This window comes from Mobula hypostoma, chromosome 19, assembly GCF_963921235.1.
Source record: "Mobula hypostoma chromosome 19, sMobHyp1.1, whole genome shotgun sequence".
NCBI classification, from domain to species: domain Eukaryota; kingdom Metazoa; phylum Chordata; class Chondrichthyes; order Myliobatiformes; family Myliobatidae; genus Mobula; species Mobula hypostoma.
The window spans coordinates 15,520,813-15,545,218 of NC_086115.1; the positions used below are offsets into that span (position 1 = coordinate 15,520,813).

The following is a 24,406-nucleotide window of genomic DNA, read 5'->3' on the forward strand; positions in this document are numbered from 1 at the left end:
GGGGACAACTTCACTCAACTTCACTCGCTCCATTACTGAAATGTTCCCAATGGACTCACTTTCAAGGACTCTTCATCTCACATTCTCGTTGTTTATTGCTTATTTATTATTGTTATTTCTTTCATTTTGTATTTGAACAGTTTGTTGTCTTTTGCCCACTGGTTCAACACCCAAGTTGGTACAGTCTTACATTGATTTCTGTTGTATTATTCTACAATGGATTTATTGTGTATGCCTTCAAGGAAATGAATCTCTATGTTGTATATGGTGAAATAAATGTGCTTTGGTAATAACTTTAAACTCCACATGCATCTGTAGAATTTTGTTAAAGTTTTTGGAGACTCCTAAGAAAGTTAGAACTGCTGTCACGCCTTTTCTTGTAATGACAGGTGCTGGTCCCGGGGCAGTTCCTGTAGAGCCAAGGAGTTTAAAGCTACTCACCCTCCCTGCCTCCATTACCCAAATGAGGACAGGCTTCTTCCTCCTGCAGGCAGGCATCAGCTCTCTTGGGCTTTGCTGGCATTGAGCGAGAGGTGGTTGTTGTGGCACTGCTCGGCCAAGCATTCCGCCTCCCTGCGAGACGCGGCCGTATGCACACAGTTGGAGGCTGTGTGTGAAGTGACGGGTCACTCGTCACTAGACTCCCTGAAGCTTTTCCACCGTTAACCAGGGCTGAGTCACAGACCGCGTACAATCCTGACCAAAGGGGATGGTGGCGCTGGAGAGGGCGATGCCGAGAAAATGAAGGCCCGCTGAGTGAACAGGCTGAGCCCCTTCTACTTGTTGAGAGAAGCTGATGAGGGGACCTCCTGGGAGTAAACTACGGAATGGATACAGGAAGAATGTTTCCAACCCCTGGGGAAAAGGGTAGGTGGAGGCTGTCGGGATCAGAGAGTCCAACAGGGAATTCTGCAGGCACTCCTTTCCCCGGAGAGCGGCGAGAACGTGGGAGCTCACTCCCACAGGGAGGGGTTGGGGTGGAGCGCGTCAGTTTGGGGAGAAGCTGGGTGCAGAGGAAGGAGAAGGGAGCAGAGGGCCACGCTGTTGGATTGACATGGGAAAGGCAATTGGGAGGTTCTGCACAGCCTTGTTGGGCCGAACAGCCTGTTTTGCATCACGTGCTACAGATGAAAGATTGTTAATATGGGATTAGATTTGTTTGTCAAGTGCATCGAAACATGGTGAAATGTGTTGGCTGTGAGGGGAAATGGGGGGCACCCGGAGGAAACCGACACGTTCAGAGGGAGAACGTACAAACTCCCTACACCAGCAGGGTTGCCCTTCAGTTTTACAGCTGGCACCACAAAGCACTGTGCCAGCTGCTAGGTTACTGTGCCACCTCGTACGACCTGTAGTTAACAATGGGTCATTGGAGCTGCCCACCATATCACCGGCACCAGCCTACCTGTCACCAGGGACAGAAAGCTGCTGGGCAAAGGGGGAGGGTACATCGCACCCACTCCAGGACCATGAGTTACTTTCCCCAAGCAGTAAGGCTGATCAACACCTCCACCCACTAACCCACTCCATTAACCCTCCCCATCTCCACTGCTATATCATTTCATGTCAGTCACCTTGCATCCAGCCGCTCCTGTACCTAGTGTCACGTTGCATATACAAGTTCATCTTGTGTATTATGTTGTGTTTCTATGTGTTCCTTCTGGTTATTATGTCTTTTAGTGCTGCACTGGATCCAGAATAACAATAATTTAATTCTCCTTTATGCTTGTGTACTGATGTATGACAAGAACTAATCCTGAATATTCTTCGTGAGGGAGTGGAAGGGAAATGTATAAACAGAACATGCTAATCATTGCTTTCTCCGTTGTCGATCTGCAGGGGCGGCAGTTAGCTTACACGAACAGCTCCAGGAATGACCTGCTGAGTCTGAACTTGTACAGGAGCCCGATGAAGGAGAACATCGAGCTGCTGAGCGACCTGGTGGACGACGAGCCCTCCAACAGCAGCAGGTGCGAGCGCTGGGACGTGTCGGCGCTGGAGGACTTCACCAAGTACACCAAAGCTGACCTGTGGAACAACAAGGAGCTGGACTTGCTGGGCCTGGACAAGAACCCCAGCCCTTACCAGAACGAGGCCAGAGTTGCCCAGACGCCCACGCTGGCCGAACTCAATGCGGATGACTCCCAGCAGGTGGCTGACTCCTGGTGTTCCCTGCGGGCTGCCAGGGAGCTTTCTCCGTTCTCTACCAGGCTCGACATTGTCCTGAGGGCCATGGAGGCCCCGAAGAAGTGCAACTCTATGGATTTTTTAATGGATTCTGACTTCCACTCGGACGGTGTATTCTTCCAGAGGAGGGAAGACCAACTTGGCCTCTTGAAAAGTGTCGTGCCCAGTAACAACACAACAGGACCCAGGAATGTTGAAGCTCCCCCAAGATCTGGTAGCCAACTGCTCCCTGACCAAACAGCCCCGGTGGACTCCGCACCAGACCGGGACGAAGGTGCTACTCGGGACAGGACAGGGCCGAGCTCCTGGAAGCAGCTCAGGTGGCCGGCAGCCGCGGAGCTGAGGGGGGCAGGGGCGGAGAAAGCTGCCGTCGATAACGGAGACGGCCGGATCTTCCCTGCCTGGCGGCTGAGTGGCGAGGCCGGACCGGAGTCGAGGGCCGAGTTGAAGTACGAGGAGCACAACTACTCGCTGTTCAGCGCAGAGAGCCTGGGATTGCATCCGGGTGAGGACCGACTAGAGCCCGAGGATTGTTCGGACAGCGAGCAGGACGATAGCGAGAATGAAGATGAGGAGGAGGAAGATGATGAAGATAAGGATGACTTCAGTGATTACCTTTCTGAAGCAGGTACAACTGGTTTGAACCCCCCATTAGTGTTGATCTGAGCTGAGTCTGGCCTGGGGTAAAATTAGCACTAAGCAGTGTGCAGAAGTCACGTGACCATAAGACCAAGAAGCAGAATTAAGCCATCAGCCCATCAAATCTGTTCCACCATTCCATCATGCCTGATTTATTTTCCCTCTCAACCCCATTCTTTCTCCCCATAACCTTTTGATGCCCCTGACTAATTGAGACCTCTGATTTAAATATACCCAATAACTTGGCCTCTACAGCTATGTGTGGTAATGAATTCCACTGATTCACCACCCTCTGGCTAAAGAAATTCCTCCTTATCTCTGTTCTAAAGGGACAACCTTCTATTCTGTGACTCTGCTCTTGTTGTAGACTCGATCACTATTGGAAACATCCTCTCCATACCCACTCTATCCAAGCCTTTCAATATTCGTTGGGTTTCAATGAGATCCCACCCCATTCTTCTAAATTGCAGTGAGTACAGGCCCAGAGCCATCAAATGCTCCTCACACATTAACCCTTTCATTCCCAGGATCATTCTCGTGAACCTCCTCTAGATAGTCTCCAATGCCAGTATGTCCTTCCTTCGTTATGGGTTCCAAAGCTGCTCACAGTACTCCAAGTGCAGTCTGACCAATGCCTTATAAACCCTCATCAAGACATAGAACCATAGAAAGCCTACAGCACATTACAGGCCCTTCAGTCCACAAAGCTGTGCCGAACATGTCCCTACCTTAGAAATTACCTAAGGTTACCCAAAGCCCTTTATTTTTCTGAGCTCTTTCTTTTAAGACCCTTTTGTATCCGCCTCCACCACCGTCGCCAGCAGCTCATTCCATGCACTCACCACTCTCCGTGTTAATAAAAAAAAACTTGCCCCTGACATCTCCTGTGTACCGACCTCCAAGCACTGTGCCCTCTCGTGCTAGCCATTTCAACCCTGGGAAAAAGCCTCTGACTATCCACACAATCAACGCCTCTCATCAACTTGTATACCTCTATCAGGTCACCCCTCATCCTCTGTCGCTCCAAAGGAAAAAGACTGAGTTCAGTCAACCTGTTCTCATAAGGCATGCTCCCCAATCCAGGCAACATCCTTGTAAATCTCCTCTGCACCCTTTCTATGGTTTCCACATCCTTCCTGCAGTGAGGTGACCAGAACTGAGCACAGTACTCCAAGTGGGGTCTGACCAGGGTCCTATATAGCTGCAACGTTACCTCTCGGCTCTTAAACTCAATTCCACAATTGATGAAGGCCAATGCACTGTATGCCTTCTTAACCACAGAGTCAACCTGCACAGCAGCTTTGAATGTCCTTTGGACTCTGACCCCAAGATCCCTCTGATCCTCCACACTGCCAAGAGTCTTAACACTAATACTATATTCTGCCATCATTTGACCTACTGAAATGAACCACCTCACACTTATCCGGGTTGAACTCCATCTGTTTTGCATCCTATCAATGTCCTGCTGTAACCTCTGACAGCCCTCCACACTATCCACAACACCCCCAACCTTTGTGTCTTCCTTGCTTTTACATTCTAGTCATCTCAACATGATGGGGGGGGTGTTTAGTGAAGGTATCGTATGGGAAGAGGAAATGGAAACGTTGGCGAGCATTCATGCAAGGGAGTTCAGATCTCGCTAAGATAGCTGAGAAGCTTAAAGTAACCAAATAATATCTGGTAAAAGATAGGTGGCGGGACAGCAATGTTGAGGAAGCTGGGAGTCTGCACTTGGACAGCTGGAGGTGTGATGGCTCATGCACTTTAGTGGAAGGACTAAAGCCACAGACTATTATCGAAATGGGGAGAAAATTTAGAAATATGAGATGCAATAGAACTTGGGAGCACTCTAAAGGTTAAATTGCAGTTTGTGGAGCTGGTAAGCAGGACAAGTTACAATGTTAGCATTCATTTTGAGAGGACTAGAGTATAAAAGCAGGAATATAATGCTGAGGTTTTGTAACACATTGGTCAGATTGCTGTACAGTATCTCTAAATAATGGCATAGAATGGGCCCTTCAGCCCATAATGTTGTGCTGACCTCTATCCCACTCCAAGATCAATCTAGCCCTTCCCTCCATTTTCCTATCATCCTATCTAAGAGTGTCTTGTGTATCTGCCTCTTATCACCGCACTTGGCACACCATTTCATGCACCCATGTAGTTTAAAAAAAAAACTACCTCGGACAACTCCCCTAAACATTCCTCCCCTTGTCTTGAAATGTTGGAATTGCTCCCCAGGGCAGGCAGTAGTTGTAGAGAGAGTCCACGTCAGGTTGATGAAGTGCCGTCAGAATAATCTAGTTCTAAGATCACACCCCCAACTCCAGCCATGGACTGATTTGATTTTCCCTGATGACTTGCATCTTCAGTATTGATCTTAGCAAGTCAATTCAAGTTCAGTGCCAAATGTACAAGTTTGATAGAAAAACGCACTTGCGGTAGCAGTAACACAAATGCATAGCGTTAGAGACACAACATTCGCAGGAAAAACGTAAATTAAACATAGATTATACAAGAATAAACGCCAAGCATTTGGGTATACAAAAATATGAGGGGGTTTAGATAGAGTAAATGCAAGCAGGCTTTTGCCACTGAGGTTGTGTGAGTCTCGAACTAGAGGTCATGGATTAGGGGTGAAAGGTGAAATAGTTGAGGGGGAACTTCGCACAGAGCTGTCAGTGGAAGTGGTGGATGTGGGTTCAATTTCAACATTAAGGAGAAGTTTGGATTGGTCGTTGAGAGTAATGTGGAGGGCTGTAGTCCAGGTGCAGATCGATTGGCCTAAGCAGAGTACCAATTCAGAATGGACTAGGTGGGCCAAAGAACCTCTTTCTGTGCTCCATAACAAAAGTAAAGTCCATTGCAGTGCAAAGTAGTCATAGCCGTAATGTAATGCTGGTTGTTCCAAAAGCCAAATGTTGAAAGGAAGTAGTTGTTCCTAAACTTGATGTGGGCCTCTGACCAACTGTCTTGTTTGCCAGAGAGTAGATGGTTCGGTTCCTGATGATCTGGTTATTATAGTATGATCTGGTTCTCTACCCCCCCACCCCCGCAGTAATAAAGTGGCGAATATAAAGGTGGAAATGTCAAAGAGGAAGAGGAATAAAACTGGTTTCTGTCGGAGTGAGCTCTGCAGTGAATTAGTCCATTTAAGGATAAGTCACCCTTTGTGCATTCATTAATCTTTTTCAGGAAACGAACAAGAGATTTCTGCTGACGTTGCCTCGGAAACGGGCGTTAGGAGACTGAAGCGGCGTTATTTCTGGGAGTACAGCGATAGCCACAGCACGCCCAGCAAGCAAGAACGTACCCTGCAGCCCTCTGAGTGGGACTCCTCCACGTTGCCCAGTAATGTTTACCAAAAGGAGAATGGCGTCGGACAAGGTAAACACAAGATGGACTATGGTACTGGTTATCTTTGACTATTCAAGTCTTTCTGTGCTCCGGAGTCCCGACCTTATTGGCTTCTGTGCAGCCAATTTTGAGGAATTTTCATACATCATTATATCACTGTAAAACCCAGTGTACATCACTGCCTCTCTTTTTGAGATGTTAATATCAGGTAAATATCTTCTGGGATGTAATGAATGCTTTTCTCCTGAAAGCTTTCAATTAATAATGGCAAAAATAAAACAAAACCAATTCAATTTTTGAAACCCCATTTGTTCCAGGATTAGTAATGTTATTTATAAAGTCTTGCCTGAAGTGATAAATAAATCTATGAAAATAGAGGTATTTTAAAATCTATTCTACCAAACCTAATATTATGAGAAAGTGGTCTGTCTCTTCAGCTGCTTGTAAAAGCACTCAGAAGGTTACTTGGAGTCGGATTGTATAATGGTTGTAATTTGCTGTTATCTGGTGTGACTAAGAGTCATACAGACCCCCAGAAACAGGCCATTCAGCCCATCACATCTATGCTGACATTTTTGCCCATTTACACAGGTTCCCCTCTGAGACCATCTCCTCCTGCTTCTTGACTAGTGTTGGTCTAGACACCTCTTTCTTGTCACTGTATCTTATTTTGCCTCTGGAAGCGAGTTCCAGATATCAAACGCTTCCTGGGTTAGTTTTTTTTTAAAAGCTTTCCCTCGTGTTTTTGACACTCCTATATAGCAAAGCGTTTCTGACCCTACCCTATCTGTGGCTCTCGTCATCTTTTATACCTCATCTCCGGTCAGCCTTCTCTCCAGGGAAAACAAACCCTGCGTATTGAACCTCTCCCCACCACCAAAGTCCTTCATTCCAGCCAACATCCCGGTGAATCTCCTCTACACTCTCTCTCTGACTCAGCCACATCCTTCCTGTAGTGTGGGACCGAAACTTTAGACAATCCTCCATGCCTCAAACTGCCATCTGTAACACCCCCAGCTCTTGTACTCAGTGCCCTGACTGTGAGGCCTTTATTCCTCAGGGCTCTCTTAATCTCCCAGTTTTTAGTGTTTTTAATTTTTTCCCAGTTGAAATGGGTAACTTTATTTGTCAGCTGTGCACGAAGCATACAGTGAAATGCACCGTTTGTGTTGATGACCAACACAATCCAAGGGCGTGCTGGGGAAAGCACGCTCCTGCGCCAACGTAGCACACCCGTATAATTTTACAACGTGGGAGGAAATCGGAGGACACCTGCAGATCACGGGGAGAATGTACAAACTCCATGCAGATAGCAATGGGAGTGAACCTCGATCTCTGGTGTTGTAAAACGTAATGCTAACTGCTACATCACTGTATTGGCCTTTTTCTCAGCATATCTCTGCTTGTCAGACATCTGCCCCCTCGCACTGAGCACCTCCATCTCTCCTCGTGTCCTGTTTCCCTTGTGTTATCCCGTTCCCATTCTGAATTCTGGTGGGGGCGGGGGGAGGGGAGATAACTTGGGATTCTCGCGAACCACTCTCCCTTCTCGTTCGCCGCGCCCACCTGGCCTCTCTTTTGTCCTTGAAATCCAGGGCGGAGATTGGCGAAAAAGTCGCGCCGCACCGATGTCGACGACCTAACTCCCAACCCGCGCAAGCTGCTTCTCATCGGAGACGAACTGAAGAAGCTGAAAAAGGTAATTGATGATCTCCGGCCAGTGAGTGAACTGCCGATGAACGCCAGGCCGCGATCCAGAAAGGAGAAAAATAAACTGGCCTCTAGGTAAATAACCTCCAGCCCGCTAATCAGCTCAGCACTGTCGGTAGATTGTTGTTTGGCAGGCACGCGCTTCACCTTCCCCGACTTCTTTTGCGCTTTCTTTCTGTGAATATTTCAATTCTCACCCCTCAGATATAGCTCTTGTGGAAAACAGCAAGTGTAACCTATTGAACATTGAAAGGCCTAGAACAGAGATGAGGAGGGACTTCTTTAGCCAGGAGAAGGAAAATCTGTGGAATCCGTTGCCACAGACGGCTGTGGAGGCCAAGTCAAAGGGTATATTTCAAGTAGAGGTTGATAGGTCGTTGATTAGTAAGGGCTTGAAAGGTTATGGGGGAGAAGGCAGGAGAATGGAATTGAGAGGGAGAATGAATCTGCCTTGATGGAAAGGTGGAGTAGACCTGATGGGCTGAATGGCCCGTTTCTGCTCCTATTTAACCTGAGAGTGGATTTTCATTGAGTGTCGGTGATGTTTGGAGTCATCTGACAGAATTATATTTGGTGATTCTACAGACTTCATATGATGTGTGACAGATTGAACTGAAGCACAGAATTTTAGTAACTATCCTCCACTAACTGCGTTTCTGGTGAGCCTGCCCTGCTATGGTTGGGAGAAGCTGCTGTAGTTTCTCTTCCCACCCCACACTCGGGATTATTTTGTTTTCTGACTCGGGTGCTGGTTAGTTCTTGTGCAAGGGTGTGCTGGGGGCAGCCCGCAAGTGTTGCCACACTCCCGGCGCCAACATCACATGCCCGTAACGACTAACCCCGAACCTGTAAATCTTTGGAAAGAGGAAGGATTCAAGAGAACCCAGTGGAGACCCAGTGACAGAGAGAGTGTAAACTTCTCACGGACAGCAACGGGGGTTGATCGCTGATCTCCCGATTGCTGGCGCTGTGAAGCGTTACACTGACCATTACACTATTGTGCCACTGATCCACTGTAACAGGTGTAACTCCTGCCCTTGTCCCTGACCCAAAATAGCCAAAAGGGACTTCGATTTGGCACAACTCCTGTATTACACTGAGGTGTAAACCTCAACTTGGTGGCTCGTAGTCGCCACTCAAAGACGGACAACTCGAGTCCCGGCCACTCCGGGGTTTTTAAGCAGGGAGATCCAGGAGACCACTTCAGGGCAGTTGTTGGGGCTGCTGTTCCAGTTCAATGCCCTTTCTCCTTCCTTGGGCTGCTGCAGAAGGTCCTTGGGCTTTTTTGCTAAAGATCACAGGGGTGTCAGTAACAGCAATCTTCTGAAGGTGTCTCTCACCATCAAAGTTTGAAGTAAATTTATTATCAAAGTATCCTATGTGACACCATATGCTACCTTAAAAAATCATTTCTTTGAAGACAATTACAGGAAAAGTAAAGAATACATTAGAATTTATTTTAAAAACTATACATTAGCAAAGACTGACAAATAACCAATACTTTATTGATCCCAAAAGAAATTACAGTGTCACAGTAGCATTACAAGTGCACAGATATATAAATATTAAAAGAGAAGTAAGAAAGAATAAAAAATAAGTTGCATCAAACAGTCTTAACCCCCCTTCTGTTATCACTTCCCCAGCGATAGGTTGACTCATTCTAGAACCTAATGGCCGAGGGTAAGAATGACCTCATATACCGCTCTTTGGAGCAGTGCAGTTGTGTTAGTCTATTACTGAAAGTGCTCCTCTGTTCAGCCAAGGTGGCACGCAGAGGGTGAGAAACATTGTCCAGAATTGCCAGGATTTTCCGTAGGGTCCTTTGTTCTACCACAGCCTCCAGTGTGTCCAGTTTGACTCCTGTGACAGAGCCAGCCTTTCTAAACAGTTTATTGAGCCTGTTGGCATCACCCATGTTGATGCCATTGCCCCAGCACACCACCACAGAGAAGATTGTGCTGGTGACAACAGACTGGTAGAACATGTGAAGGAGAGAATGTGCAAAAAAAAGACAAACTGAGCAAATAAAATAATACTGAGAATGTGAGTTGTAAAGAGTACCTGAAAGTGAGTCTCTGGATTGTAGAATCAGTTCAGTGTGGAGGTGAGTGAAGTTATCCTCGCTGGTTCAGAAAACTGATGGTTGAAGGGTCATATCTGTCCTCAACCTGATGATGTGGGCCATGGTACTAGCAAGAGACAGGTTTAAAGTTTCAGATTCATTGATTTGGGATTATCTTGTATGTTCTGATCTTTTCCCAGAGTCCTACAGCATCCAACAGGCCCTTCAGCCCCAATCCTCCAAGCTGACCAAGATGACTGACTACACTAGTCCCATTTACCTGTGTTTGACCCACGTCACTCTGAACCTTGCTGATCCATGCACCTGGTCTAATTATAGCTGATATAATTTCTCGTGCAGATATTAAATCGTGTATTAAACCAGATTAGGATTCATTCATTTGTCACATGAACGTGAAAACATCCAGTGAAATCTGTTGTTTGTGTTAACGACCAACACAAGTTAAAGATGTGCTGGGGGCAGCCCACAAGTGTCACCACACTTCCCTTCACCAACATAGCAGGCCCACAATATTCAGCAGAACAAAATAACGATTGCATAGGAACACACACAAAATGCTGGAGGAACTCAGCAGGCCAGGTAGCATCTATGGAAAAGAGTAAACAGTCGACGTTTTGGGCCGAGACCTTTCAGCATTGGACTAATTTTGTGGACATAATCTACTGCAGAATCTGGAATATAGGCAATAATTAGCTCTAATTACATCACACGGTGTCACAATCCATCACATCTTTTAGACTCGGGGTTTAATATCACCGGCATATGTCGTGAAACTCGTTAACTTTGCGGCAGCAGTACACTGCAATATATAATAATAGAGAGAAAAAACAAATTACAGTAAATATATTTACGTCTGCGTGCGCAAGCACCACACACGCGCACATGCACCCCCCCCGGCACACTTTGACTAATTTAACAACTCTCTGCAACTTACTTCGATCCTGTGCAATAGCTACCCCTTCTCCCTCATACTAGATGGTGATGCAGCCAGTCAGAATGCTCTCCACAGTCCATCTGTAGAAACTTACATGTGCTTTAGGTGATAAACCAAATCTCCTCAGAGTCCTAATGAAATATAGCCACTGTCTTCCCTTCTTTATAGCTGCACCGATATGTTGGGACCAGGTTTGATCCTCGGAGATATTGACTCCCAGGAACTTGAAATTGCTCACTCTTTCCACTTCTGATCCCTCTGAGGATTAGTGTGTGTTCCCCTGTCTTACCCTTTCTGAAGTCCAGAATCAGTTCTTTGGTCTTGACGTTGGGTGCAAAGTTGCGCTGCGACACCACGCAACCAGCTGGTGTATCAGGCTCTTGTACGACCTCTCGTCACCATTTGAGATTCTGCCAACAACGGTTGTAAATTTACAGATGGTATTTGAGCTGTGCCTGGCCACACAGTGATGGGTGTAGAGAGAGTAGAGCAGTGGGCTAAGCACACCTCCCTGTGGAGCGCCAGTGTTGGCTGTCAACAAAGTGAAGGGCGCACGTTGAATATTTGATTCTTTGGAATTGATTTAAATTTGTGACTCGTAGAACATTGTGTGTGAATATACAAAAACTACAAATTTTTGAAATATTTCAGCCCCCGCACTAGGCTCAAATGGAAACTTGGCTCATTGCTGGCCCCCACTAACAGTCACAGGACCCAGCGGTGTGAAAGCCACCTTTCGTAAATAGTAGTGTCTTGTTGTGTAATTACTGCCCATACACAATTGTCAGTCAGCAAGAAAAAGCAAATCGTATACCGCATAAACTTAAAAAGAAAGTGTGCTTACAAACTTCAGCTTTATCAAACAGTTAGTAGGAAAAAGAAAAGGGGAAAAATAAAAGAACTCATTACAATTCAACCAATCCAAATGTGCACATAAAGTTGCAGCTCATCTTGAAGTTGTCTGTTTACTCACTCGCTGGACCCAAGTTCTGCATGAAAGCACACACCACGTTCGGATCTTCACTCCAAATCCACTTGAAGCAACGGGCTGTCTCTCTCAGGGGTATTGACCCTTCCTCCTTGGAGCCATTCACCTGCACAAAGCACCGTGCGCAATAGGGATGCTCCTTCCCACGGCATCCTCAGCCGTCTTCCCTCCTGTCCTCTCCGCAACTCCCGCCCAAAAAATACCTGCAAGCCACACTGTCCATTTCAAATCTCTCTCCACCCCGCTCTCTCGAACTCTGTCCCGATTCCACCATCCTGATTGGCTGACACAGCATTCTTGAGGTGAACATCATAGCCCCTTATCCTTTTAGCCAAAACCCATGCATTCTGAAAACTGAACAGACTGCTCTTACAGAACTGCTAACATGAAATACCTGTAGCACAGCAGTAAAAATCTTAACCAGAACATTACGCAGTCATGGAGTCAAAGAATGCTACCAGCACAGAAGTAGGTCCTCTAGCCCATCTAGTCTGTGCCGAGCTATTAATTTACCCTGGACCATAGTCCTCCATACCGCTCCCATTAATGTACCTACCCAAATTCCTCTTAAATGTTGAAATTGAACGCACGTCCACCGCTTCCACTGGCAGCTCATTCCACACACTCACGATGCTCTTGAGCGAAGTTTCCACTCGTGTTCCCCTTAAATATCTCGGCTTGCATCCTTGACCTGTGACCTCTAGTTGTAGTCTCATCAGACCTCAGTGGAAAAAGCTTGCTTGCGGTTATCCTAAATATACCCCTCCATGAGTTCACTTACAGGACTGTATGCAAGTTAACCATTGTATTGGATAAATTTGTTAACTGACTGACTAAACATCGACTGCTTATTCCTCTCCGTATATACTGCCTGACCTCCAGTGTTGTGTGTGTATGGTATAGTGTTAATTGCTTGCCTGCCTCTGTAGCCTTTCACAGAAGAGGTGAGGATGTGTCGTTGGCGTTCCACTGTTCACCCTCCATTTTCTCCTCAACCCTCCAGGGCCTGCAGGTTAAAGAAGAAAGCCCAGCATGAAGCAAACAAAATCAAACTCTGGGGGCTCAATACGGAGCACGGTGAGTGTCTACCCAGGGCCACCGGCCAGAGACGGACTTGCGGGTGGAGACCACCCCCTCGCTGTAAACCGCGCTGGTTATAAACTCATGAGAAATTGGAAGTGGGAGCTAGCCTTTCGGCCCCTCAAGCCTACTATCCCATTCAATAAGATTGCCGTTGACCTCATCATGACCTCAGTCTACTTTCTGTGGCAGACAGTGTGTGACAATCCTTAGACCAAGATTGGTCCTATTCTAGCGCTGTAGTGTAGAATAGTGTGGAAGCAAGCCGTTTATTTTCCAAATGGAGTGGTGAGGGGTGGGGTGTGGTGTGGATTCAGAAATCGCAGGTGCGAAGGTCGGGAGTCCACATGCAGGATGTCCCTTTGGAACCGAGAAGAGAGGATTTTCTTTAGCCAGAGGGTGGTGTATATGTGGAATTCATTGCCACGTACTGCTTTGGAGGCCAAGTCATTGGGTATATTTAAAGTGGAGGTTAATAGGTTCATGATTAGGGTGTCAAAGGTTATGGGGAGAAGGCAGGAGAATGGGATTGAGAGGGATAATAAATCAGCCATGATGGAATGGTGGGTTGACTGCTCCTATGTTTTTAATTAATTTTTAATGCATTTCTACAGTGAAACTAGGGAGAGATAACCCATCAACAAAATGGAGATTTATACAGTGCGAAACAAACAAATCCAATATGTAATTCCTAACAATAAGAAAAAGCACCCAAAAGAGAATTATGTAAAATTAGTATCCACCCCAACCTCCCACTGGAAAAAAAACCCAGGCCAACCATTTCTGCATATAAAAGAAAAAAAAATCGGAGCATTCAACCCCAGAGAGCTGTAAATATATATATATATATAGGAAAAAAGAAAGTATAATGCCAACTGCCAAAAGTATAATGTAATTCACAACAAAAGAAGTATAACTTTAAAAAAAGCTGAAAGTAATGGATTGTAGCGTACAAAAACTTACCCTAAAGAAGAATTATGAAAATATTCAAGAAAAGGTCTCCACACCTTATAAAACTGTCCAAATTAAGAAGTGAATAACTAGTCTTTTTGAGGTCCTCTGTTTTATGGTCTTCAAAGACGAGGAGACAATGCTGAGGCTTTATAGGACATTGTTTCCTGTAGGGTGGATTTATCCCTCTCTCCTGGTCTGCTTTGGAATATTGTTGGCTGCCTGTCGGTGTGACTTGCGTTTCCTGCTTTCCCTCACGCAGATAACTTGCTCCAGGTGATTGTGGCGATCAAGCGGCAGATTGTGCAGAGGGTGGAGAGCAGTGATGGGTCGGAGGGGGGGAGCATGACTGAGAAACTGCAGATGCTGCTGAGAGACACCATCGGTAAGGGCGGTGCCACACTCTGCTCGCCTGGGGGTGGGGGGGAGAGGGGGGCAGTCGGGATCAAACTGGGAAAGCCAAACACCCCAGATAACTGGGAAACACTCAGCTGGTCAGGAGGCATCTGCGGAGACTGAAACATAGAAAGATGCAGCTCAGGAATGGGCCCTTCGGCCCACCCATCTGTGCTGTCCCTCATGTCAAAGTGCCACAGCACAGAAACAGGCCTTTCAGCCCATTCAGTCTGTGCTGAATCATTATTCTGCCTAGTCCCTTCAAACCCCGCCCCCCCCCACCTGGACCGTAACCCGCCATACCCCTCGCATCCTTGTACCTACTCAAGCTTCTTAATGTTGCAATCAAACCCAATCCACCACTTCCACCGGCAGCTCGTTCCACATTCATACCAAGATCCCCCTCAAGCATCTCGCCTTTCTCCCTTAGCCCCGTGACCTCTGATTCTAGTCTCACCGAACCTCAGTGGGGGAACGCCTGCTTGCGTTTACCCTATCTATACCCCTGTGTGCAGTTTGACCTAATCCCGTCTGCACGTAGTCTACATCCCGCTATTTCCTGCCTGTCTGAATGCCTAAACACTGTTGCCCTATCTGCTTCCTGGCACCATATTCCAGGCATCTAATACTCCTAGTGTTAAGAAGCTTGTAAGTCTCCTTTTAACCTTTCCCTCTCTTGTCTTCAGCCTAGTATTAGACATTTCCCTCTCACTTTCCAAATTTTCCCCTCTCTCATCTTAGACCTGTAGCCTCTGATATTAGAGGTTTCCACCCCGGGAAAAAGCTTCTGACTGCACTCTCTCTTTTTCCCTCATGGGTGACGCGGTAGCGTAGCGGCCAGTGTAACGCTGTTACAGCATCAGCGACCGGCATTCAGCTCCCACGGCTGCCTGTAAGGAGTTTGTACGTTCTCCCTGTGACCGTGTGGGGGCTCGGATTTCTCCCACATTCCAAAGACGTAGGTGTTCATTGGATGGGGTCGGGGACTCATTGGGTCAGAGGGGCCCTGATGCCGTGCTGTATCTCCGTTAGCCTCGCTGCGGAGAAAACGATCCAAGGGGTGTCGGGGGAAGAAAATTTTGGGGGACTGAATATTGGAAATAGTTAATTAACAAGGTCACGTCATCCTTTTACACATCCCCACTGGACAATTACACCAGTGTAACATTGATCCTGCCTATTCTGCCCCCGTTTCAGTCAACTCCTCCTCTCACGTACAGCCCCTTTGAGATGTGAGAGAATACTGGAGCACCCTGGGGTCTCGGGGAGGACGTGCAAACCCCTCACAGACAGCACCGGAGTCCGGGATGGGACCTGGGTCCTGGGAGGTGTAGGGCGTCAGCACAGAGGTCAGATTCTAACCGAATGGGGCCGCTCCTTCCCACAAACCCACATTCAGTGGGAATCTCTTTCCGCTCTCACCGCCGGCCTGCCACCGGGGTGCTGGGCGGCCGCTGTCCCAGACGCTCCTAAGCCTGTTGCTTTGTGTTCCAGGGCGATCGGTGGCAGGGCAGACGTCAGAGTTCGTAAATGAGGTGCTGGAGAAGGCGTCGGCGGGAGAACTTGGCAGCAGCCTGAGCTGACCTGTTACCCTCTGCCCGGAATCTGTGCTATGAGAGCGTGGTCTAATTAAACAGCGACAAGGCGGGGACTTGATTGCTGGAGAAGACGTCCTCCCTCCCCTCAGCGTCCATCTACTTGCTGCCAGCCTTTATTTTTCCTTTTGTGGGAGGGTGTGCTTGTCGTGCTGGCCTTCCTCCTGATAACCTTGCTTCTCCATCCCCCTCCCCACTCAGCCCCCTCCACATGCCTCTCTTTTAGCCCCTCCCAGGCCGAGTTGGCAAGGAACCAGAAGGAAGTGAGATCCCCCAGGATGGTTTTGAGGTAGAGGTGACGTCCAGAATGAGGAGGAGAACTGGAAGTCGGTGGCCTAGTGTGGGCAGCCCAAGCTCCTGCTTCAATGGATTCTCCTGACAAAACGTGGCGAGGGGCCTCGTGTGCGCGCAGCAGTCGCTCTGGCAGGTGTTGAGGAATGCTCTGGGTGCGTTTGTCTCTGAAATATTCCAGCTTCAGATGCTAAGCCCTCCAGAAAGCGTCAGCTTTCCTCCGAACTCGCTCCCCAGCTCTCTCTTCTGTCCTGTTGCCTTTGGTATGAAGATTTCCAGAACAAAAGCCCCCCTCCCAGAATACCGCCCCCAGATGTTGGATGCGCCGATTGTTTCTGGAGCAGTCAGTCTGCAAGGGAGGCACAGGTTGCGCGGGGGGGCCAGGGATGGGTTGTGACCGTGAGACACTCCCACTGCCCCCTCTGTTCAGTTTGAGACTCGCTGTTGAAGGAAGCTAGCCTGCAAACGTCCGATGATCGGGATTTATTCAGCGAATACTGTGAACTGCAAAAATGCTGCAAAGCCCATTGTGGTCCCTCTATCTGACATGCGAGCACTTTAAATTTTATAGAAATTCACTGTTACAGGTGTTAGGTGACTGACTTTTTGTGTGTGTGTGTGGGTGGGGTGTTCAGCGACTGACAATGAATGTACAAGCTGGGAGATGGGCTGTTGGTGTTCCCAGGCGGAACAGTGTGAGCCGGCTGTGTGTTGTCCGGGGTTGTCTACCCAGCTGGCGTGTGCCTGATTCTCCTCTCTGGTGTTTTTTACTTGAAGACCGCAGGAAACTGACCAAAGGGTGTGAGAGTGACCGAGAGCTGCTTGTCCAAAACTCCATGGGTGGTTTGAGTTGTCTGTCCCCTCCTTCCCAAGACGTCGGTGTCAAGCAGTTGGAAAAGTTCCTGGCTTCTCCTGGTGGGCCCTGAGTTCCTGGGTCCATGACTCAGCCTCTATTGAGGGGAGTGTTCCCACTCTTTGTGTTTGTGGGGTTGGGGGGGTGGGGATGGGGCATTGCCTGGTGTGTATGGGGGGGGGGAGGAGGAGGGGGAAGGGAAGGCCTCTCCTGGTGCTGTCAAAGTGCAGTCACATCCCTGAGGCCTGGGAAAGGAAGCCAATTCATCAGGTGGGGCACTTTGCCAGACTTCAGGAGGCACCTGTGGAAATGGGATGGGGAAGGCTAGAGTTTATTGTTGAAAACCGGCACACTGCAGCTAACTCGAGGTTACTTAATGCTCGGTGGTGATGTTGGTGGTCAGGTGGTGGGAAGTTCAGTCTGATGTTGGAGGGAGGAGTGTCGTTTTGGGACGGGGAGAAATGATCCCAGCTACAATGGCCTGATGAAGCTCTTGGCAGCCTCAGTTCCTCGTGTGTGTCTGTGGGGGGGGGGGGAACAATTTCAGATTCATCTGCTCCACGAGTGAGGGTCTGATTCTTCCCCGCCAATGTTTTACTTGAGAGCCAGGAAAACTGAACGAAGGGTTGAGAGTGACCGAGCGCCATTTCTCCGAAGTTTGTGTTGTGTGCCCCCAGTTTCCTGAGGTGGTTGTGCTTGCACTTGAGGTGGAGTGATGAACTGTAGGGGAGTGGTGCCTTCCACAGGGAGGTGACGTGGTGTTTGAACTTCACTCTCTTCCCCACTCTTGGGTCTTTCCTTGAGAGACAAGAGCAGGTCTGTCTCTTTGGACTCTCCTTTGAGTTTGTTGGGAACCTAGGGCATGCCGGAGGTACTGAGAGTGGGAATGGAAAGGATTCTTCTCCCCCGGTTTTGGAAGGAGAGGACAGGCTACAGCCTTGAGGTGCCATGAAGGAAATCATAGCAACAGAAGTGTAGAAATTAATCCCCAGTTCTTGGACACAGTAGACGCACAAAATCACTCTTCTCACCAGCTGCTTTTGAACCTTCTTTTCTGCCGATGACAGGCACACTGACTTCGCCCCTCCTGACTGCTGAGAAGCACACGGAAATGGCCCATTCCCTCCGGGGTCCTGAGGGGATCCAAGTTCTGTGGTCGCTCTGTCTGCCCAGACTGTGTATAGCACGCACGTCTGGGAGTGACTGACCTCCTTGGTTCCTACTTCACAACTTGGTGGAGGAAGCAGGCCCCTCCCACCCTCTCCCATCGATACCACGTGTGAGTGAAACCTTCCTGAAGATCGCAGAAAGATCTAACTCGAGGCTTCGCAACCTTTTCTGTATGCCATTAACTGAGGGGTCTGTGGACCCTGGGTTGGGAATCCCAGATCTAACCAAAGGAAGATGAGGAACTGTCCATTTATGAAAATATCGGAATATGCGGGCAGCCTCAGTGCAGAGGAAAAGTTACTGTGGAAGGCGGGTTCATTCGCTGAAATGTTAGCTGCTTCTCTCTCCACAGACGCTGCCTGACCCATTGTCCAACATGTTCCACTTTGGTTCAGGTATCCAGCAGGACTTTACACTTTAGTGTGTGTCAAACCTAAACACGTCCAGTTAAGCCAATCCTTAGTTTCCAGGTTCAATAATCCCATCTCCTCAGTCGTACAACTCTTCCTCTGAAACCCCGTGGCTCAGACTTTGGAAGTTGGTGAGGGATGTCTAATCTGTCTGAGCTTTTCCTTCCCCCTTTGCCCGTGTGGAGGGACCAGTGATCAGTGGTCGGCACAGATGATTTATTGGGGTGTGTCCCACCTGCTGTTGACTGTCCTTGCTGGTTGGTCTAGGGTGGGGCTGGTGTTTGTCTCGGTCCTAGTGAAGGGCAGGAAAGAAGCAAACCCTGTAAATAACCCCACTGAGAAGGGGTGGAAGTGGTGGGGGGTTGTTTCTCGTCAGTGAAAACGCCTGCCCCCTTTTCACAGGAAAGTCTGGATTTCTTTTGCAGTGGGACTAGTCCCTTTCTGTTTAAAATAAGCTAGTGAAGCACTTTTGAAATATATTCTCTGGTAATGTTTGAGCGATTTTCGAACCTGTACCATGCCTGTATTGTTTTTTTCTTTACTCGATCCCAGATATGTTCCTCTTCAGAGACCTTTCATTTCCAGCCCACATTCTGACCCTTCCCCAAAAAAAGCCCCCCACTTTGTACTCCCACAGACCATTTCCCCAAGGGGCCACATCAGTGTCAGCCCTAGGGATCCGCTCAGTGTCATATGTGACATGAAGAAACCGTTCAGCCTGCACAGTCCGTACTAACTCTCAGAGCACTCCCATCTGTCCTATCCCCCAGGTTTATTTTTTCTCCATTGGTTCTGCATTAATTTCTTCCCATTTTCAGTAACAGGCTAATCCACGTCTCTAGGATATGGAGTGTTAGCTTGGGGGGGAGGGGGAGGAACCCACACGGTAACGGGAAGGATGCACACACTCCACACCAACAGTGCCTGGGGTCGGGATCGAAGCAGTGACTACCCACTGCGCCACTATTCTGTTCTTGTTAAGGAAGTACCCCCTGAGAGGTAGATGAGTGGGCAGTGGCAGCGAGGTGGATGAATTGCGGAGGGACACGTTGGAATGAGGTTCTGTTGTTTCTGTTGGAGTTAGTTCTGAGACGTTGTCCTGGGCAGTCGGGGCTGCTTGTCAGAGAACTGTATTCCCCTGCAAGGTGTGAAACTGAATTACTGTTAGATTTACATTGTTCACATCTGAAAATCTATAGCTGGAAGGAGTTACCAATGGGAATCAGTTCTGTTTTGAGTACGGGATATTATAATGACTGACTGTATGCTGTGTCGGGATCTAATAGCACCGTGGTGATTGAGCACGTCGTAGAGACTACACCAGTTGTTCTGCCTGTTGTCTTTTCACTGCTTAAAGTGACAAAGCTGCCTTTTTTCTTCTCTTTTGGTGAGGTGGGGAGGGTTGTGTGGGAGTTGGGTCTTCACCTCATGAATCTGGACCGAGTAAAGGGAACCAAAATTGGCTTGGCCATCCCAAACATGCGTGGCCGAACCGTGCCCTTTTCTGTGTGTGTCCCAGCACAGTGAAGATGGGCTGAATGGCTCCCAGCCTTTGGGGGTCCTCTGGTCGAGGTGGTCGGTGCTCCCCGGGTTGGGGAAGGACTGGTCTGGGTTATAACCAGGCTGGTAAGTTTTATAATCTATTTGGGGCCAAAGCATTTGGATAATCAGAATTCTCTTAATGGAAACGAATGTATTTAGCATCTAGTATTGTAAAGTTGTAGAACTTGTATTACTGACTCTAAGCACTTTAAGCAATTTATTGTAGTTTGTGCAGAGCCTAGAGATGGTCAGTGCCTGCAGTTCATAGGCTTAGCACTGATGTATATTATCTGAAAACACAAGGTATGCCTTTTGAGTGAAGGGGGGGCTGTAGGCCGTGAACAGAATGTAATACTTGAAGTCATTGTTCTAAGGCTGGCTCTTTCTATGATTAACTCAGCACTGGTGTGTGTGTGTGATTTCTGTAAATGTCAATGGCCGACTTCCCTGGACTTTGCAAACCCTCCCTGTTCTCCTGCCAGGCAATCTGGGGTTGAGGTTTAGGATTGGTGGGGCGGGGGGGGGGGTGGTTTTGATCTGTGCCGTGCTGTAACATCCCAAAGAACAGGTGGTTTTCACCTCCTCTCCTCGGGAGGGGTTTCCTTCACGTCCAAGGGTTGTTGCGTTCAACATTTTCTCGTTGCCGATGGGTCCCGAAGTGTTGTCATTGCATCACCCATCCCCGGGTGGGGTGGATTTGTCCCACTTACTCCAAACACGGTGTGGTTATTGGGTGTGTTGACAATGGTACACTAACTCCTCTTGCAGTAGTAACCGAGGATTTGCCTCTGTTCATCTTTCAGATCTGTTTCACAAAGCAAAAGTTAGGAATCATACCCCTCTCACTGACGATTCCCGATTCTTTCTGCTGTTTGACTGGATATTGGTGGAAGCAATGTAATGCTCTTAGCTAAAACACAGACCACTAATCCCTCCCAGCAATCGGCGAGCTGATACAGGCGGCTGCACAGGGTAAGACTGTGCCTGACACCATTGCCCCAATTTCTGGCGGAGTCCTTGATGCGTACGGGGCGGACGGTTCCGAGCTGGTGACTGTACGCCAGAAGGTAACCAGGGATGTTCCGTTCAAGCTCCCCACCCCCTCTGACTGGGCAAGGTCTCCTGGAGATCTGTGGGTCTGAATTTTGTCAATCTGTTGAAAAGGGTTCCTTGACAATGAGCAGTTGGGTTGATGGATGTGAACCCCTGCGAGTCCCAGGCTGCAGTCGGGAGCCTTTCTGAAATCCGTTGAAGTTTTTTTTTTATTTATTTCCCCCTCTCTTTACCACACACTGCCCCCCACCCCAGCATCTCTTCTGGTTACGAGCTGCAATCTTGGAGACCTGGTGAATGTTGGATGATGGTAACATGCCAATCTAACTGTGCCAACCATGGGTGCCCCGTAAGCCAGACTGGCATCGGGTAAGAGCGGGGGGGGGTGGGGGTGAGTGGGACAGTGCAAGGCTGTGTCAACACAAGCCTTGGACATGGGATGGAGAGCAGTTGGATCACCAAAGACGGGGTTTGGGGGGAGGGAGATTGGTAAAGTCGAGATGCAAAGGACAGCAGAAGATTTATTTTCTTACCATTAGACAACTGACGAAGCTCTGATCTCCAGCCTAAGGTCCCACTATCCATGGTAACAGGAATCATTGCAATCCCAGAGAAGCCGGCCATCTGTTATTGAAAGCTGCTACAGTGTTCTATGCTTGTTATGCAAGTGTCATATGTATATCCAGAGGTCGTCTTCCTTGTCTCTGCCTAACAAGTACTGTAAACTACTTTGTGCGGTAAATCTATTGTTGAGAGTACACTTTAGTTGTCTAAATTTTCATGAGAAATTTGAAATTGTAGTGTGTGTATTCAATATATAAACCCCCCATTTTTTTGCCCTGGTTACAGCTGAGCTCAGTGGGTTTGTGGCTGCTGATCTTTCGAGCTTAGAAGCGCCATTTCCCCAAGGTCGGGTCATATCCCTGGAGACATTAGTTAATGCTTTAATGATTTACCCAGCAAGTTTTGCCTCCTTCCTAGTCTCCATGCCCTTTAGTTGGATTCATTCTAAAGCTGTGCCCTTAACTATGGTGCCTTGTCTTTTCTCCATATCATCTCCCATTTCCATTCTTTCCCATCACCCAAGCTCTGATTTATTTTTTTTATTATTGCCCTTCCTCCCTGACGTGACCTTGTTGGACAGCCATTATCCTCCCATGATCCATATAGAGGGCCATTGTTGGTGTCCTGAGGATATCCAGCAGTTGTCAAAAGCTGGGTTCTCCTCAGTCCTGTGTGGATAGGACCCATCTGCTGGGGGTTGTGAAACCCCTCCCCCCCCAAGCAAACCCCTCACTGTTCCCACCCAGTCCTCCCCCCATCTCTGGTTCTAATCCTGATCAGTTGAGAACCAAGCAATTAGTCCGCCAGCTTCTGGTCATTACCTGAGCTTTTCCACAGCCTGAAGTACTGTGGTATCACTGGGCCCAGAATGCAACACGATTCTCCGGAATCCACGTCGTAGTTGGGTGCTGTGGGCTCTGGTTTTCAGTGTGCCAGGTCTCTAACGGGATGCGGGATCCTTGTTGGATGCCTCCTCCGCGTCCGGCTGACGGGAAGCAGTGGCCATCGCCTTGTGACAACTGATCCTTCCTCCCTCGACCCGCTGTCCATCCCAGCACTTCCCGTCACCACTGGTGAAGGGGGCATCGGACATCCGTCATGGCAAACGGCCATGTTCCAGAGCTTTGCTTGAGAAAAGCAGACGCTGTGGAATTCTGTCCTGGGTCTGTTTAATTTGTTCCTGCTCCTCTGCAGGTTGTTCCCCACTGCCCCACCACGTCAACAACTCCTGCTCCGGTCTCTGGATTGACGAGGTAAAAACCAAACGGGCCCATGTCCCTTCCCACAGGTCAGAGACCTTTGACCTGTTGCAAACTCTGACCCTCAGCACTTCCTGTTACTCAAGATACTACAGATTCTGCAGATGCTAGAAACCCGAGACGCACAGAGACACACGAACTCAGCAAGTCAGGCAGTATCCACGGGGAGAAATGAACAGTCTATTTTCGGTTAAGACTTCAACCCGACTGGAAAGGAAAGGGAAGGAAGCCAGGATAAGGAGGTGGAAGACTCCAGGAGCTGGCAGGTAATAGATGAATGCAGGTGAGTCCTGATGGAAGGGTCTCAGCCTGAAGTGTCGACTGTCTATTCCTCTCCAAAGATGCTGCCTGACCTGTTGAGTTCCTCCAGCACTTTGTTATTAAAGAGCTGACATCCGTCCCTTTGGCAAGGTGGGAGGTGTAGGCAGGGGTTCTTCAGTTCCAGAAATAATGGGAGGGAGGACGAGAAACCCATCTCTTCAGCTGCTCATTAGGAGGGTCACACCAACACCTTAACCATGACTCCCACCCCGCCAGAGAAGGTGGGGGTGTCTTCAGCTGCGTTGTGAAGGGGGAGAGTGTGATGAGTTCTGGTGTTTCTACTTCTTGGAGAGATGGCTGCTCTTCCCCCTCAGTCACGCGCACTCGGGATTGCTCTCGTGGTGCCGGCCGCCAACTCCCTCAGCCCAGCTGTAACACGCTGAGCAGATTGGAGACCAGAAGGTGGCCTGTCTGGGTGAAGCTGACAGAACCAATCCGATGATGCTGACACATTAAATTTACTGACTTGTATCGGTGGCGGGTGTGGCATCGAGGGAAGGTCACAACCACCTTGACCCACTGGTGATGCCCCATGACGGACAGGAATGTAACGATCTACATACTACTGGGCCTGGTTGGGCACTGTGTGGAAGTTGGGCAGTGATCATTGCCACAAGTCCTTCCGAAGGCCACGCTATGACACAGTGGTCCCCTGCTGTCCCGAGGATGTACAGTCCTGGGGAGTGATATCGGACTGTTGATGCCTCTTCCTAACGATGCCACACGAGAACTCAGTCCCTTGGAGAACTGTGCTGCAGCAAAAGTTCTAGCCCTTCCATTGTTTGGATTCCCTCCTGTCTCCGTGATGGTGTCAGGCGTTGCCCCCTCCCCTCCCCTCCCCTCCTCACACCTTTCTGGGCCATTGCAATGTCGAAGGTCCTGCTGCTTCACCTGTCTGCCCATCCCGCCCCAGGTGGTAACGAGTGAAGCTCCTCGCCCAAGTGGCTTGGGAGGGATTGTCCAATCACAACCGCAGCTTGTTTCATTATTCATCGAGTCCATCTCCAGTGACTTCCCAAAGGA

General features: G+C 48.6%; 1 protein-coding gene across 3 annotated transcripts in view; it reads left to right on the top strand.

Moving 5' to 3' along the window:
* LOC134358849 (CREB3 regulatory factor-like) overlaps window positions 1-17,188 on the top strand; it is a 98,333-nt gene extending 81,145 nt beyond the window's left edge. For 2 of the 3 annotated variants that reach the window (XM_063071410.1, XM_063071411.1), the window contains 6 exons: window positions 1,840-2,815; window positions 6,022-6,213; window positions 7,779-7,968; window positions 12,902-12,975; window positions 14,192-14,314; window positions 15,820-17,188. In XM_063071410.1, coding sequence (XP_062927480.1) covers window positions 1,840-2,815; window positions 6,022-6,213; window positions 7,779-7,968; window positions 12,902-12,975; window positions 14,192-14,314; window positions 15,820-15,908 — 1,644 coding nt within the window. In that variant the 3' untranslated portion in view covers window positions 15,909-17,188. Of the gene's footprint in view, window positions 1-1,839; window positions 2,816-6,021; window positions 6,214-7,778; window positions 7,969-12,901; window positions 12,976-14,191; window positions 14,315-15,819 lie in introns of those variants that run through there. The other variant, XM_063071412.1, reaches the window with a different exon arrangement.
* Window positions 17,189-24,406: the final 7,218 nt, after the last annotated feature.